The following is a 15,987-nucleotide window of genomic DNA, read 5'->3' as shown; positions in this document are numbered from 1 at the left end:
CTAAATAAACCTAGTGCAAAGAAAACAATGGATATTTTTATCATGATCTTTGGTCACTACACTAAAGTGCTACAGTTGAAGCAACACTCAACATCACAGAGGCCTGGTGTTTGCTGCTCCAAGTTCTGGACTAGATRGAAGTACCAGGATGAAGAGCCACTGATGACACAGAACAGCTGCACCAACAATGTTTGGGAAGGGAGAAGCTACAAACACTTTTCATGCKGCTTTTATCACTGGGTGCACATGAAATGTTCAGAGCCTTGGTGCAGGCATCTCTGACCACTGTGTATCTTCTTTCCTCTCTGTCTATGGTACATGAAATACAAATTTTAGTAAAACCAATGCTACTATYGCCATTTTACTTGCACTCCACTCTGCCAGTAAGTGGCACAAAGTATATTCATCTCCAAAGCTAATGGCTCCTTCATTACTCAAAAGATACAAAGAACAACGGTAATCTAATTTTCCCTTGTAGTAATGCACTTTTACAAACCATGTACTCTGGTTGGACAAAGACTTCAAACTAAGTACATTTAGACCAACTGCATTGTTAAAGATTAACTGCCCAACTRGCAAAGAGAATCCTGAAGAAAGGAAGGGACTAGGATGCTGCTCATCTGTTTTCCTATTCTGAGCACCACAATCAGTTCACCACTACCTAAGCCGTGGGTTCTGGGCAAGACTCTGTACTCGAGCCCATGCGTGGTTATTCCGTGGCTGCAACTCCACAGGGACTTTGAGAGGAAGTCGTACTGGCTTTTGGTCCTCTTCATCACTCACACCTGAAAGGAGATGAAGCACAAAGCGTCAAAGCAAGGACAACTCAAGTCACAACACTATGCTCGGTTACTCAATGAAAAAGATCAGGCACTAGCATCACCTACAGCTAACTCAGTCAGTTCAGCTTTACCACTGGAGCCTGCTTCCTTAATTTTGTTSCAATGTGTTCTTATCCTTGGACACTGCAGTGGTACTAGGGATTCCAGTTGAGCAAGCAGTGTCAAAAATCAGGTGTCTGGAAACTTTGAAGCAGTACAGTATTTCAGACCTTTGAACGGCCTGATTCTACTTACTTGGGAACGAGGAAGAAAAAAACAACAAAATGAAATCACACAGCTTAATGGGAGAAGCTAAAAACGTTGAAAATTATCAAAGATAAATGCTATATTGCTGGTTGATTCACTGACACAAGGGGCTAACCTTCACATACAGTGAAAGCATGATGTGCAAAGCAGTAGTGAACTATCTGGTGTGGGTATTTCCTTTTCATCTTAGCTAGTAAGAAAACTGTGTGGGTCCTGAAATTACCAGGGTTACACTACCAAACAGGCCAAGACAGACAGTACTGTGCCCAGGACAAACATGCAACAGCTGAAATTTCCCTGCCAGTAATGGATACACCAGAACAAGACCGTTCACTTTCTGTGCTTCCAACCATATCCTAGAACACCATCTTATTCCAGCATCTTTTACTCACCATCTGGATCACAGAGTTTCTTCAATGCCCTGCACATGGGAGCTTTGATACGCAGGTTTCTGCCTTTGTAACGAACAGTAGTAGCCCTGGATACATGGAAAGAGAAGTACTTAGAGGAACTGTAACAACAGTGCATGAATACAGACCTATCCATCTTAGGCCCTGTGCTCTTCAACATCTTCATATCTGACTTGGACACAGGACTGGAAGGGATACTGAGCAAGTCTGCAGAGGATACAAAATTGAGAGAAGCTGTTGACTCCCTTGAAGGCAGAGAGAGCTTGACAAGTGAGAGGACTGGGCAATCATCAACTGCATGACATTCCAGCAAGTGCTGGATTCTGCACCTGGGAYGGACAGACTAGGGAATGAGATGCTAGAGAGCAGTTCTGCAGAAGGGACCTGGAGGACCTGGTTGACRGAAAGCTGGATCTGAGTCAGCAGTGCCCTGGAGTCAGAAGGGAAATCCCTGTCCTGAGGGGCACCAGGCCCAGCATCACCAGTTGGGCCAGGGATGGGATTGTCCCACTCTGCTTTGCASTGGAGTGGTCTCACCTTGAATACTGTGTGAAGTTTTGGTCACCACAATATAAAAGGAAGATATTAAACTATTAGGGAGCACCAAAGGAGTGCAACGAAAATCGTGAAAGGGCTTGAGGAGAAGCCATTATGAGGAGCGGCTGAGGGCACTTGGTCTGTTCAGCCTGGAGAAAAGGAGACTGAGGGGAGACCTTGCAGTTGCAAGTTCCWCATGAGTGGGAGAGAAGGGGCAGACACTGATTTCTTCTCTGTGCTGGTSACCAGTGACAGGACCCGAGGGAATGGCCTCAAGTTGTAGTGAAGAGCAGGTTTAGGTTGGATATCAGAAAAAGTTTCTTCCCCCAGAGTGCTTGGGCACTGGAACAGGCTCTCCAGGGCAGTGGTCACAGCACCAAGCCTGACAGAGATCAAGAAACATTAGGACAATGCTTTCAAGCACATAGTGCAACTCTTCMGGATGGTGCTGTGCAGGGCCAGGAGTCAGACTTGATGATCCTTGTTGCTTCTAACTCAGCTTATTCTGTGATTCACTAATCAGGGACAGAGAGCCAAACACCATCATAGCTACAGRTCTGAGTACAGAAATGTACGGGTATGCAGTGCAGGTTCACAAGTGCATTTAGTCTTTCCTGTCATCTTACTTTCCATTGTGGAAGTGCTACTCTTGTGACCCTCCTCTTCCAGACTTCCATGGAACACTGTCCAACCAGGGAGAGACTTCTGTTTTATAAGTGCACCAGGATTAYGTTACTTTGGTTGAAAAGTACTCTCACAGACAGCTGCTTCGTAAAAGACAAGTGGCGTTGCTTTAGTCTTCCCTTTATACTCATGACTCTTGATTATAGGAAGAAAAAGTCTTAAGTTTTTGCAGTCTTTCATTTGGAAAYATCATCATCTTATCTGGTGCAGACATGAGGTCTAAGAGCTTGTGCAGAAAMCTGAACAAAATAACTTTTTACAATATGATTTTACTAGTTTAGCTTCGGCATCACTTTAGCTGTTTCAAAGATCTTTAAGAGCCAGTGGTCATTTTTGTTTTCACACAGTGAAAACTACTTGATTACTTCACTCTATCAGTCCTGTTTTCTTTTTAGGAACTTAAAAGGCAAGCATTGAGCCAAATCAAATTACCAATGATAGTAGTACTACTTAATACTTGCTTCATTAAGGATAGCATAGAAGCAGCTTGCATGGAAGCAGCAGGATTGAACACAACTGCTTCTAGTAAAATGAAATAAATGACAGAGAATATTCCTATGCAGTAAGTAAAACATCATCATGCAAGAAGAGCAGCTGTCTACAGCGCTAAGAGGAAAATTTGCATAAGGGCAACAGAAGTGAAGCCAGACCTGAGAAGATGCAGCTGATGGGGTAAGCAACTCAAAATTTTTAGTTACTGAACTGTGAACTTCTATAGATTTGGAATGTCCCTGGGCTGGAAGGGTAGATTTCCATTCAACACAATTCTTGGAAACAAGAATTGTTTGAATATAGTTGGTCCCACCAAGTCCAACAGTGTAAAGTCTCTGTCAGTCTCTGCCAGTGTAAAGACTCTTAGAGAAGGACACAGAAACCCTTGTGAGTATCTTACCAATAATTTAAGGATGAAAGGTAAAGCCTCCTCCTGGGTACCCTCAACCTTACCGCAAGATTCCATATCCTCTTGTATATATCCTTATATTGAAGTGTAGATGTGATTTTAACATAAAATCAGAATTTTTAGAAAATAAACATCCCAAAACCAAGTTTAATCAATTAGTACTCTTTTTTTTTTTTTAAATGTGCAAATAAACCAAGTTTCAATACAAGTGAGGACACATCAGTATGAATCCAAGTTCATGTCAACAGGGACTGCAATGTATAAAGACAGGAAACTTGACTACATACTCTGCTGTGCTTAAATTCAGCTGGGTCAGTGTTGGGACTTCTCTCTCAGGTCTGAATCTTTAGCTGGAGAATCTTCACTTTTTTCTTGAGCCCAAATTTTGTTCTCAGCCACCAGTCAGAAGCAGCTGCCCAGTATAAAAGTGCCTGGCACAGGTCCTGAAGAATTCATCAGCACATAACGTGTGTGCAGTAAATAAAACTCTAGCTCTGTATTACTTTTCTTTGTCCGGTGCTTATTATTATCTCCTCCGAGAATAGTAACTGAAAGAAAACAGCTGAGGACTAGAAGTCTTCAACTTTTACTACAGGTCCCAGAAACCCACTCTTCCACAGTGTTATGCTGAAGCAACACATCCTCAGGATTCACACCAATTACCTCGTGGTTTTAACTACAGGGATTCAATGAAGACCATATTTACTTTACTACCACTAATGCAGTCATCATAGTAAGTAATTTTACAAAGCTCACACTTAGTTAAGAGGATGCACAAATGCACCCAACTGCTGGAGAAGCAAAGTCTGGAGTGCGATCAAAAAACAACACTGCTGCATCAACATGCCAAGGCGATAGATCTGCCTTGTTCATGCAAGGAGTCAATTACAGAATTACAGCAACCTGAACTGGTGGGATGATTTCCTTAGTGAAGCCATGCCTGGTTGTACCYTCTGGTTCAAGTGGAAAACACGGTTTCATAAGGGCCTTGTGCAAAACACACTACAGACTGTGAAAATCAGCCAAAAATTCAATGCACCTTGGAACAGGTTTCTAAATTGGAAATTTACACTGTTTTAGTACAGCAAATTCGTTTGACTCCGCAAGTTGAGACTCTCTCCTCCTTGATTTTAGTTAATGCAATTCTTTATTATCAAATGTACCCTTGAAGCATGTGAGTGAAGAGTCAGAAACAGCATTATTATCATCATCATCATCATAATTATTACTTTGACAGGATACGGATACAAGTAAGTCGGGGAGAGAAACATATTTTGTATATTAATTGATAGGACCATATAAACCAGTCAAGTCTCGTGGAAATTGTTCCATCACATGAGTGGAAGGTAACTGAAACAAGGGCCTGGCTGCTCAGAGGCCAGAAGGTTTGATCTGCCTGAAACAGCRGAGCAATTTGTAATTGATCTAAGAAAATGAAGAAATAAGCAAATTGCTGTTGTTTGTTGTTCATTTTTCACATTTCCTATTTCTGTTCAAGAGCCCAGCTAGCTGGTTACAAAGCATTTATTGTTGAGTCAGGCTTCCTGGCAGTTGCTCCTGCTAAATTTGTCTGCCAACTGTGCAGGTGGACCTTGGGCTGCAGGTACCCACCATCTGGCACCATAGAGCAGCTTATAAAAGAACATGGATCAACATCCCAGACTCATGGCTGCGTGTCTATCTRTGCTTTAAGGGCAGAGGGATGAGGAAAAAAACCAAACCCCCAACCAAACTCTAAGATAGAAGTCAGAAAAGAAGAGTGAAAAAACACAAGTATATTATGGGAAAAATGTATTTGAAAAAAAAAACCAAAGCACACCAAAACACTAGAGGGAAAATCACACTGGAGGAAACCAAGCAACTGCAAACCTCCTCATAGATATCAGCAGAAGAACTAYTGCACTCCCTGAGCATGAGGGTAAATGGCATAGTTCAGAAGTCTGCAAGCAAAGTATACCATTCAGTAAAAGAAGAAACACCATAAATGTGACAAAACAACATTAAAGACTTCCATTCAAGTTTACACTTGGCACTACAGTACTCCTCCACTACTACAGCAATCAATGTTCATGGTTCCCTCACATATGTTTTAAAATATCCCAGCTCCCCAGACTCAGGTGTTGTTTCCCCTAATTCCCTTTTCCATTAAATATGACTAGCTTCAAGCAATCTAGGACAGAGTCTAGAGAACAACTTCTTATCAGACTCACACAAAAGTAGATATATTTAGACACTCTAATTTTCTAATTGAAATCCATGGCTAGGAGGTTGGAAAAAGACTTCTACAAATTTAAGGGGAAAGCACAGTAAAGGAGTCAGTAGCAACAAAACTACTCTTTGCTTCAAAATACCTGTTTTCTTCTGCTACCTAGATCCTGGATACCTCCAAATGCAGAAATGGGTAAGCCTTAGAAACAGTCACTCTTCTACTGACCATGCATTCAGAACTACCAGCCTGACTTGACACCAAGAGCATAACCTGCCTACTTAAAATGGTTTGGTTTATATATTATATCTTCAGTATGCACAGCTATTTTATGATCAAGATTTTTAGAGAGTTAGAGATTACCCCCTCAGCATGACAGAGAGCTTTCCCAAGGAAATGGAAGGCAGTGAAGAATCGCTTCTATCCCACATAAAGTACATTCAAAACCTGAACCAGACAGAGCAATTAATGCCTATTAATGGCTTCTGCCTTTCTTAACTTGTGCTATAAAGAGCCTCTCAGACTGGGGAGTAAACCCACATACACTACCAGACATTGAAGGGTGCTCTGCCTAACTGGTGCATAGTTACATTACTTCTTTAATTAGGTGTTTCCTGTGTTTTGTTTGTTTTTTTAATCTTACCCCAAATTGCTACATACTTACAAAGAGATCAAGAAAATATTTGTGTTTGTTCATATGCAGTTTTTTGTAAAATGTAAAGAGTGTTGCAAAACGTAAGTTAAACAAAGATGTCTTCCTCTTAAAAGTGAAACAAACCAAAAAAACTTCAGTTTATTTGAATTAGTTACTGAGCATATCTGCTATACCACAATACATCTTTTTTTCTTGCTATACATCCCAATCATGGAATACAACAACATAATAAATGTGTAATAAAATTAAAAATGCTGTAATAAAAACCCTAGCACAAAGGACTGGACAGAGAGTGGTCCTCTCTTTCAGCATCTGGAGCAGGCCAGTGTTGACCTGAGTGTGCTGAACTACTCAGAATAGCTACAGAAACAGAGAATAATTCTTAGTTCCCCCYTGCATTTATAAATATGTAAACTTTGATCTATTTTCTGCAAAGTTTCAACAACTCTTGTACCACTGGCTGTTGTCTAGTGTCATTTGCCTGTTACTGACATTCTGAAGACAAGTACAGAGATGTGTAACAGTGAATAGCCTTAATTCCAACAGTCAAACAGGGATAGGTCACACATAGCCTTTGCCAGTACTTCCCATAGACAGCTGATTGGAGTTTTCAGGCACTCCTTAGTATACATGACCTGACTTACAAGCTCAACTAGGAAGCTTTTAAGTATGGTTTTCTTATGAATCCCTCACAGGGTCATGTGTTTTTCCATACTCCRTGAAATTAGTACAGAAACCAGAGATGCAAAACAAGCACTGAATTAGAGCATGTTAATCCAGGGTCTGGAGTCATGCTGCAAATAAACTGCCAGGTCGTACCTCACAACTTTATCTTTTCTCAACTTTCTTACCAATTAAATGAGGAGAATGTTTACCTACTTAAGGAGCAGATCATCAGGATAACGCATGTTCACATTTCCCATTTGTAATCACTTTGGCTTCACTTTCTTTCACAATTTTTGTCAGTGACAAACCTTACAAAGTGCATTGCATTCAGAAGAAGAGGAGTGTCACACTTGAAAGAAACATTAGGAACTGGAGAAAGAACTGATTACRAATAGGGAAGAGGATCACAGAATTGAACCATCACTGAGCAAGATGGGAAGTTGAACCAACAGAGATACATGCATTGTGTTTACTTCTGGGAGCTGTGAGGCAGCYCTGCACGTGCAGGCTTGCAGACATCTAGGTCGCAATGAAGACAGTTTGCTCCTCTTCAACTGATGAGGTTTACCACCAAATAGGGTAAGAGATGCAGGAGAAAAAGGGAAGCAAAGATGGGTCTCCCATATGTAGACAAAAAGCCTATGCAAAAGCAACTAATTCTGAATTGGTTAATGTTATATACAGTCTAATTTTGGCATAGTAGATTAGCATTAATACTTTCAAATGCAAAGACTCTGGTTTCCAAAATGGTTGATTACAAGAATGGCTTTTATGGAGTAAACGCCAAGACTTCACAGAAATCAYTAGGCCTCAGCCCTAAGGCCTGAATCATGCAAAGAGATAGACTCATGCTACAGCTCACTAAACATCACCAAGCTCATTTGTTATGCTTTAGTTTGTTTAGATGTCCCARTATTAGAAAGGCTGCCTGCCCAGTACAGCACAGTGACTAAATCAACTGCTGATACTCTGAACTATAGAGATATTCAGGAAACTACACATAGAGGTTCATCCCAGGCCCATTTTAACTGGTAACACCAGTTCAAAGAAGTAATTTGCCTTAAGAATAATTCCATTAAACAYACTGTTCATATTTTCCTAATTGTACAAAACCCATACCAAATGGGAATTTGTCTTTTAATTTAAAACCTTGCAGTTAACAGAAGAATGAACAAGTGATTCAAGCATCACATTCAAGACCAGCAACCCAAGCACMCTGTACAAACAGCATCTCCCAGGAGAAGAAAGGCTGTTCAACTCATAAGAAACAGATCTAGAAACTCCGTTTGAGAATATGAAAAAGGTACAGCACCAAGTATCCATATTATGCAAGGTAAAATCAAAAGACTGCAGTTGCTGAGGGGGCGAACTCCTACTCCTGTTTTACTTCCTCAGTAACTTGTCTGGTACAATGAAACACTTTAAAAGCAAGAATGAAAAAGGCAAAATGGACCTGCATAGACAGAAAACAATGCTTTTTCAAATCACTTTTAAAGATGGGATTAAGGACAAATCAATGCCTCCTAAGTAATCACATGCCTTTTCCTTTGAAAGAGATTTCACTTTAAAACATATACATTCTAAAAGCTGAACTACTTTGGAAAAAATTATGCACAAATACRTCAGGTATGCCTTCATTTCTAGTAATATGCAGCTTCTAACCCCTTCTGCATTCTAGGAGTACACCAACTCATAGACTGAACCCCCAAATCCCACTGTACTCTCTTGAAGTAAAAGAGAACACTTGTTCTTAATGTCAAGCAGATGCAGAAGTGACTCAAGGSCTAAGGCCTCCAGTGTGCTGAAGGGTCATTTTGGGTCTGAAAGTCAGGGCTCATGAGCCCTACTGAGGCAAAGGGTTTGGAGAGGAACCCTCACTGGAAGAGGGATTCCACTGAGGAGCTGGAAAATGTCCAGAGATGGGAATGGAGCTGGGGTAGAGACTGGAGCACAAGTGTGATGGGAAGCAGCTGAGTGGGCTAGCCTGGAGGAAAGGAGGTTCAGGGGGGACCTTCTCACTCTCCATGACTCCCTGACAGAAGGGTGCAGCTGGGCAGGGGGGTCAGGCTCTGTTCTCAGGGAACAAGGGACAGGACAAGAGGAAACGGCTTCAGGTTGTGCCGGGGAGGTTTAGATTGGATATTGGGAAAATTTCTGTACTGAAAGTGTAGTCAGGTAGTGGAACAGGCTGCCTAGGGCAGTGGTGAAGTGACCATTCCTGAAGAAATTGAAAAGACTTATGGATGTGGCACCTGGGGACAGGAKTCAGAGGTGGCAGGGCTGAGGAAATGGTTGGACTTGACRATCTTGGACTTCAACCTACACAATTCTGTGATTTCCCTGTAGTGAATCCACACAATTAAGTGCTGTAGCTTCTGTAAAAATTTCTCATTTATTTTATTAAACTTAACCCATCATTTCTTACTATTAATGATYAATGGCCTCATGGAAAAGGGGACAAGAATCCTAATACAAAACAAACTAGGAAAGGAAAATATCAAACTTCAGCTCTAGAAAATGAAGAAATGCCCCAGACTTTGGATGATCAATATAACAGACAAGCTGCTGAACAACCCAGTTTTATGAGTTTCAGGATTAAGTTCTTACTTACCCGGCTTGAATGAGCTCATTGAGTTTAGCTGCATTTTTGTCATCCATACCTTTTCAGGAAACGAGATAACACAGTGAATTAGGATTTAAAGTGATAAAGCCATAGTCTTTTCTGTGTCCTGATGGGTTTTCAAAGCATCACATTTTATTCTCACATAGGATTAACATGCGTAAATGYTCTGCAACATACCTCTTCTGGAAAATTTGTATTTTCATAAGGTGCAAGCTTTACGTGACCCTTGCCACAAAAACTGCTTTTTATATGTGGATTAAATTACCCTAGTTTAGGTAATACCTAAAGCCCAGCGATCTTTGAATGCTGGGCTTTAATCTGAYGCTGCAATATTAAAAGAAAAGCTTCTTCCAGCTCAATCTTTGTTGCTAAGGCAGCAASGCAGAATGAAACAAAATCCCAGTGCTTAACACAACAAAAAGTAAGTAAAAATAACAAAATGCACATGCAACCCTCAATTCTCTCTATGCATTATAAAGCATGTTTTTAAACTGGCATTTTGGTAACTTGATTTATATGATTGTTAAGCCTAGATCTAATGAACAATTAGCCTTCCTCTGGCAATGGAAGAAGTGTTTTTGGAGTGCTTTCATGTCTCAATAGCTCTCAGTCTTATCCATTTTTGTGACTCTGTGAATACCACAAGAGAAATAAAAAAGGGGGGAAAAATGGAAAAAACTAYTTTCCACAGCTACAGAGCAGACCTGTCATAAATGGGTGCAGACTCTTGCAGCTTGAGTACATTTGATCTTGGAGACACAAAAATTTTCCAAGTGACAGTAAGTAAAACACTTAACCAAGTCCCAAAATTCTAAAAAGACAGAGGCACAGAGGCTGCAGGCATTGCCATAGTGACTCTGTGAAACCTTACTCCCAGTCATAGCAAGAAGGTTCTGTTTGTAAAATAAGATGTGAGTACAGGGAAGAAACACTGATTTCTGTTGACAGGGCAATGTGCCTTGCTTCTGCATCTGCTTTGTCACCAAACAGTTCAAAATGCTTCTCCAAACTGAATTAACATAATGGAGATCTTGGAATAAACAGAATAAAGTCAGTATGAGCATTAACAACAGTCTCATTCATTACCTGCCATCACAATGGTCCCGGGTAAGGAAATAACATAGCAAAAAAAAAAAAAACCCTTCCAAAATTCCACAATCCTTTTAGAAACTGTACATATTCACTCATGAGTGTTTTTGTTTTTACAACTAGTATGACTTCACAAAGAAGTGAAAGTATTTTGATGTCTCACAAATTAAAGAAAACAGACAGAAGAAGCACTATCATGTAACCCTGGCCGTCCAAAAAGCCTGGGGAAAAATGAAAGAATACACGGACAAAAAGAAATGTGGACATGGACTGACTYATACAGGGCACAGTCCTCTGCCCCCTATCCAAGCCAGTAATRTCAGAGCTCTCTCTGGTCTGAAAGCCATGGAGACCATGGGAACCATGGGGCTCATCCTGGGGAGTCCATGGGGACTGGGGAGAACCATGGGAGTCCTGGGGCTCATCCCCACAGTGTGGACAATAGGGCAAGGTAGGGATCCTCTGCTCTACTCAGGTGAGACTCCACCTGCAGCTCTGGGGGTCCCAGCATACAAAGTACTTAAAGAGGCCTTAAAAGAAGATGAAGACAGACATTTTAGCAGGGCCTGGAGGGACAGGACAAGGGGTGAGGGTTTTAAACCAAAAGAGGGGAGATTTAAACTACACATAACAAAACCATATTTTATTATGAGGGTGGTGGGGCACAGCACAAATTGCCTAGAGAAGCTGTAACCCTAGAGAGGTATTGAAGGCCAGCTTGGACAGGGTTTGAAGCAACCTGGTCTAGTGGAAAATGTTCCAGCCAATGGCAGGGCAGTGGGACAAGACTGTCTTTAAGGTCCCTTTTAACCCAATCTATTCTGTAGTTCTGCGAGCCTAAGCTCAGGTATGTTGCTAATGCAATTAATCAACYGCCAGCAAATAGCAGAGCATTGTCATGGCACATACTTCTCCATCTATGCTCATTGATATGGACAAAACTGGACTCTGGGATTGRCGAGATTAGAGCCCATCTTACTTAGCCAGTAAAGCTATTTCCAATTATGATTTGTGCTTTTTCATCTTCAGGGCACAGTGAGGAAACATTTAGAGAACAAGTCAGGGAAAGACACCATCCCAGATTTTGACTGCATAGGCACAAATAACTGTGGGTGTAAATGGTATCACTTACACACTTAATTGCCTAGGTTTTACTAGGAGCAGGACAGGTCATCTCAGCTTTGTGTATGTTTACCTATCACCACTGGGCAATACATGCACTGCATTCTGCAGAAAAATAAAACTGAAGAAGTCTATCAAAGTGGACTAATGCAACAGACTAACAGGATCTGTAAAAATAAAAATACATTTAATAAGGAAATAGCACCACAGATTACAGCAATAGTCAAGAATTCAGAAGTGGAACTGAACTGGACACTGCCAACTTCAAGGGTAGTAACTTCTGATTCTRTGATGTAAAAATAACCTGAAGTCATTTATACTCACATCCCCCAATCTTCTTCCTTAGTTCCCCATAGCAGATTAAGCCATACAGCTCCAGGGAAGACTTTTTCAGCCCTTGAGAAAACACTAGAAAGCAGAAAAGGTGTCAGTGAAATGCAGGTTGCAGATACATGTAGATACACTGCAGATACTAATTTCAACACAGAAAAAGAGAGGGTTTGTATTTTCAAGATGACACAAATCAGATTAAATGTGAAACTAAGTTCTGGTTCAAGAAACACTACAATAGGATTGGTTCACCAATTTCCTCTTCATGGTGTTTTTTAGATTACAGGAAAACAACTAAGCTTCCATAGAATTTAAACAAATACATAACTGCTCAATAGAAAAAAATAAACCTAATTCACAATAAAGCTAGCTGTAGTATCAACTGCTTACAAATTCTAAAGAAAATGTTCAGATGGCCCCAAGGAAACACATACAGAAGTCATTTATACAAATATTCAGAGGTAGGTCTGGATTTTCCAGAAGACAGAAAACATTTTCTGTGCACACAAACACACTGTAAGAGATTTGATGTAAACTCTAATTTCCAAATTTTCACACAAAGAATTGCTGACAYTTTATTCAATGTTACAAGGGGTTTTTTTGTCCTTTCTCATGAACACATATGATGTGGACATTACTGCCAACAGATGAAAAGATCTATGATARCAAGGACAGTCTTGTAGTTTAAAAATCAGGTGAAAATATTTACTCTTGTCTATTCATCACACTTTAGTTCCCTTTGATCTCAAAATCTAAGCACACATATTTCTACTACAACTAAAGCTAATCAAACTACTGAGCTGATTGTTAAATTCCTTCAACAATGAGAATCTACACCACCCAGATATATAGATACGTAACTTTTTGTTATCCAAAAAACACATTAATTTCTTCGGTGATACCTTTTTATTTTAAAAAGTCTTCTATACTGTGTTCACTGTAACACTGGTTTTCAAATAAAATACTAATTATTTCATCTTAAAGTGCTGCCTAGTTTTGAAAAAAGGAACTCACAAATACACCTTATGACAGGTGGTTCAGATATACAAGTCCTCCTTTAGGACTTTAGTTCATGAAGAGACTGTACYGTAAACTAGCTTTGCATTACTTCAGCTTGTGTCTAGCCATAACATTTCTCCTYAGTGAGTTATTTTTAGTAACTCCTTATTTTTATTTTTTAATGAGGTTTAACAAGACCAAGTGCTGGGTCCTGCATTTCGGTCACAACAACTCCCTGCAGMACTATAGGCTGGGACAAAATGYCTGGACAGTGGCCAGGCAGAAAGGGACCTGGGGTTGCTGGTTGACAGACAACTGAACATGAGCCAGCAGTGTGCCCTCGTGGCCAAGAAGGCCAATGGCACCTKGTCTCTATCAGGAATGGTGYGGCCAGCAGTATTAAGGAGGTAATTCTTCCTGTGTACTTGGCCCTGGTGTGGCTGCACCTTGAGTGCCGTGTCCAGTTCTGGGCTCCTCARTTTAGGAAGGATGTTGAAATATTAGAAGATGTGCAGAGGGGGGCAACAAGGCTGGTGAAGGATCTGGAACACAAGTGCTGTGAGGAGTGGCTGAGGGAGCTGGGGTTGTTTACCTTGGAGAAAAGGAGGCTCAGGGGAGACCTAATCATTTCCTACAACCACCTGAACAGGAGGGTGTAGCCAGGTGGGGGTCAATCTCTTCTCCCAGGCAACCAGTGACAGAATGAGAGGACACAGCCTTAATGCTGCATCAGGGGAGGTCTAGGATGGACATTAGGAAGAAGTTCCTCACAGAAAGAGTGATTGKGCATTGAAATGGACTGTCAGAGAGATGGTGGAGTCACTGTTTCTGAAAGCATTTAAGGAAAGACTGGATGTGACACTTAGTGCCATGTCTAGCTGGCAAGGTGGTTGTAGGTTGGACTCGATAATCTCAAAGGTYTTTTTCATCCTAGGTRATTCTGCAATAGACTGTATTGTATACTAGCTTTGCATTCCTTTAGCTTCTTCCCACATCCATTTCTCCCTGATGAGTTATTTTTAATTTGGCAATAAACAGTGGCCACAAACAGTGTAGATGAATTTACTATCAAAACATCTGCACCTATTCATTAGAGTTGCTCAAAAACAAAAAAAAAATTAACCACCACAAACTGCCATGATTTATGCACCCTTGAATATACCATCAGGACCAGAAAACTCTGGAGACTATTACTTAATCACCAAGCTAATGGGAGAACTGTCATTTTTGACACCTTAATGTCAAAAGAACTGAATCTTAGTAAAATCTGGTCACTCTGAAATACATTTCTTTAGCCTGTTATTCAGATTAGGCCATCCACAGACTAACTTGAATCATCTCTCCACATTCCTAARTAGTATGGATTTGATAAAAATCCATTCTCAATGATCATGTTACTCTTACTGTTACAAAATACCACCAGCAGTTTATCTGACTTCCCAATTTCTTTATCATTAAACCAGTTGCAGAAGGAGGAAGAAGAATGGGAAGGGGAATATGGCACTGGGAATTCTAAGTCATTGAACCAATGGTACAATTTCAAACTTCCATAAAGTGGAAGCAAATATGCCACCATTTACAATTGCATTGGACTGTTTATTTATTTCTACCTCYCTCCAAGAAATGCAAAGTAGTGCCGGGTCAGTTTGCTTGATGCAGCTATATCTGACTAACATTTGGGCAGATGTCCTTGAAAGGGTGAGTTCCTGAGAATACAGAAACATTTCCTTGAACCTGGTTTTGCCCCAGTATTAGTAGCAGGATCTGCATTTACTATGGTGTGGCAAATTCACAGAATAGCAGTGATACAAATACCAGGTTTTGAAAAGTATTTTTCACAAAACATGAACCTTGGTAGGGCCATGCTAACAAAAACAAGTGAGAGATTTTGGATTCCCCATTCCTGAAAGTCTCTACAGCCAGGCTGGACAGGGCATTGAGCAACCTAGTCTAGTRGAAGGTGTTCTTGTCCACAGCAGGGGATGGAATGGGATGGTCTTTGAGGTCCCTTGTAACCCGAATCATCCTGTGGTTCTATGTTCAGTATTTATTTCCTCACCTCTAGAAGATAGGACTCCAACCCTTGCACCAAACCCATTTTGGTACATACTAACCATTGTCAAAGTCAATGTACTTGGAGATCTTGTGCCAGGTACGGTAGTAAAAGTGCCGGACCTGTTCCTTGTTCTTCACCATGCTTGCTGGTTTGCCTTTCTTCTTGTATTTCAGGGCAATGTTGTTCTGGATAGCTTCAAAGTCCTTCCCATGCTGAAGGAAAAATAAACCAAATTGAAATAGTCAAACCCCTGACATAAGTCAAGTCAAACCATGTGAGGAACTTTATGGCTCTTTGTGGGAAATTGGATTTCAACGGTGATAATAAAAACTTTTAGGAATCAGAACTCAACAGAAAAAGAATGACATTAGTTTTCTTTGTTTTATATAAAATGCARTATAGATGCCAAATTAATTACTTTCCAACTTCTTTAACTGTTTCAAAATAAAAACAGTAAATTGCTAGCAAATTAAACACCCGACTTTACTCACAAATGTGTTAAGTAGCAGAACTGAAAACATTGATTTTCTCCCAGAGCATTTGTTACTTTCCTCTGCATTCCCCCCATTTCTAACTAGAGTGAATGAAAAAACATTATATTTACTACCTGCACTTTTATAG

General features: G+C 40.5%; 1 protein-coding gene across 3 annotated transcripts in view; it reads right to left on the bottom strand.

Moving 5' to 3' along the window:
- Nucleotides 1-15,987, bottom strand: part of CRAMP1 (cramped chromatin regulator homolog 1) — a 50,517-nt gene that overhangs the window by 21,540 nt on the left and 12,990 nt on the right. For all 3 annotated transcript variants that reach the window (XM_057382833.1, XM_057382831.1, XM_057382832.1), the window contains exons 4-8: nt 15,425-15,578; nt 12,306-12,389; nt 9,759-9,807; nt 1,481-1,566; nt 662-785 (exon numbers count right to left, since the gene is read on the bottom strand). In XM_057382833.1, coding sequence (XP_057238816.1) covers nt 662-785; nt 1,481-1,566; nt 9,759-9,807; nt 12,306-12,389; nt 15,425-15,578 — 497 coding nt within the window. The remainder of the gene's footprint in view (nt 1-661; nt 786-1,480; nt 1,567-9,758; nt 9,808-12,305; nt 12,390-15,424; nt 15,579-15,987) is intronic.

This window comes from Malurus melanocephalus, unplaced genomic scaffold (assembly GCF_030028575.1).
Source record: "Malurus melanocephalus ecotype Western Australia unplaced genomic scaffold, MMel_1.1 scaffold_588, whole genome shotgun sequence".
NCBI lineage: Eukaryota > Metazoa > Chordata > Aves > Passeriformes > Maluridae > Malurus > Malurus melanocephalus.
This window is presented reverse-complemented; position numbering and strand designations above follow the sequence as displayed.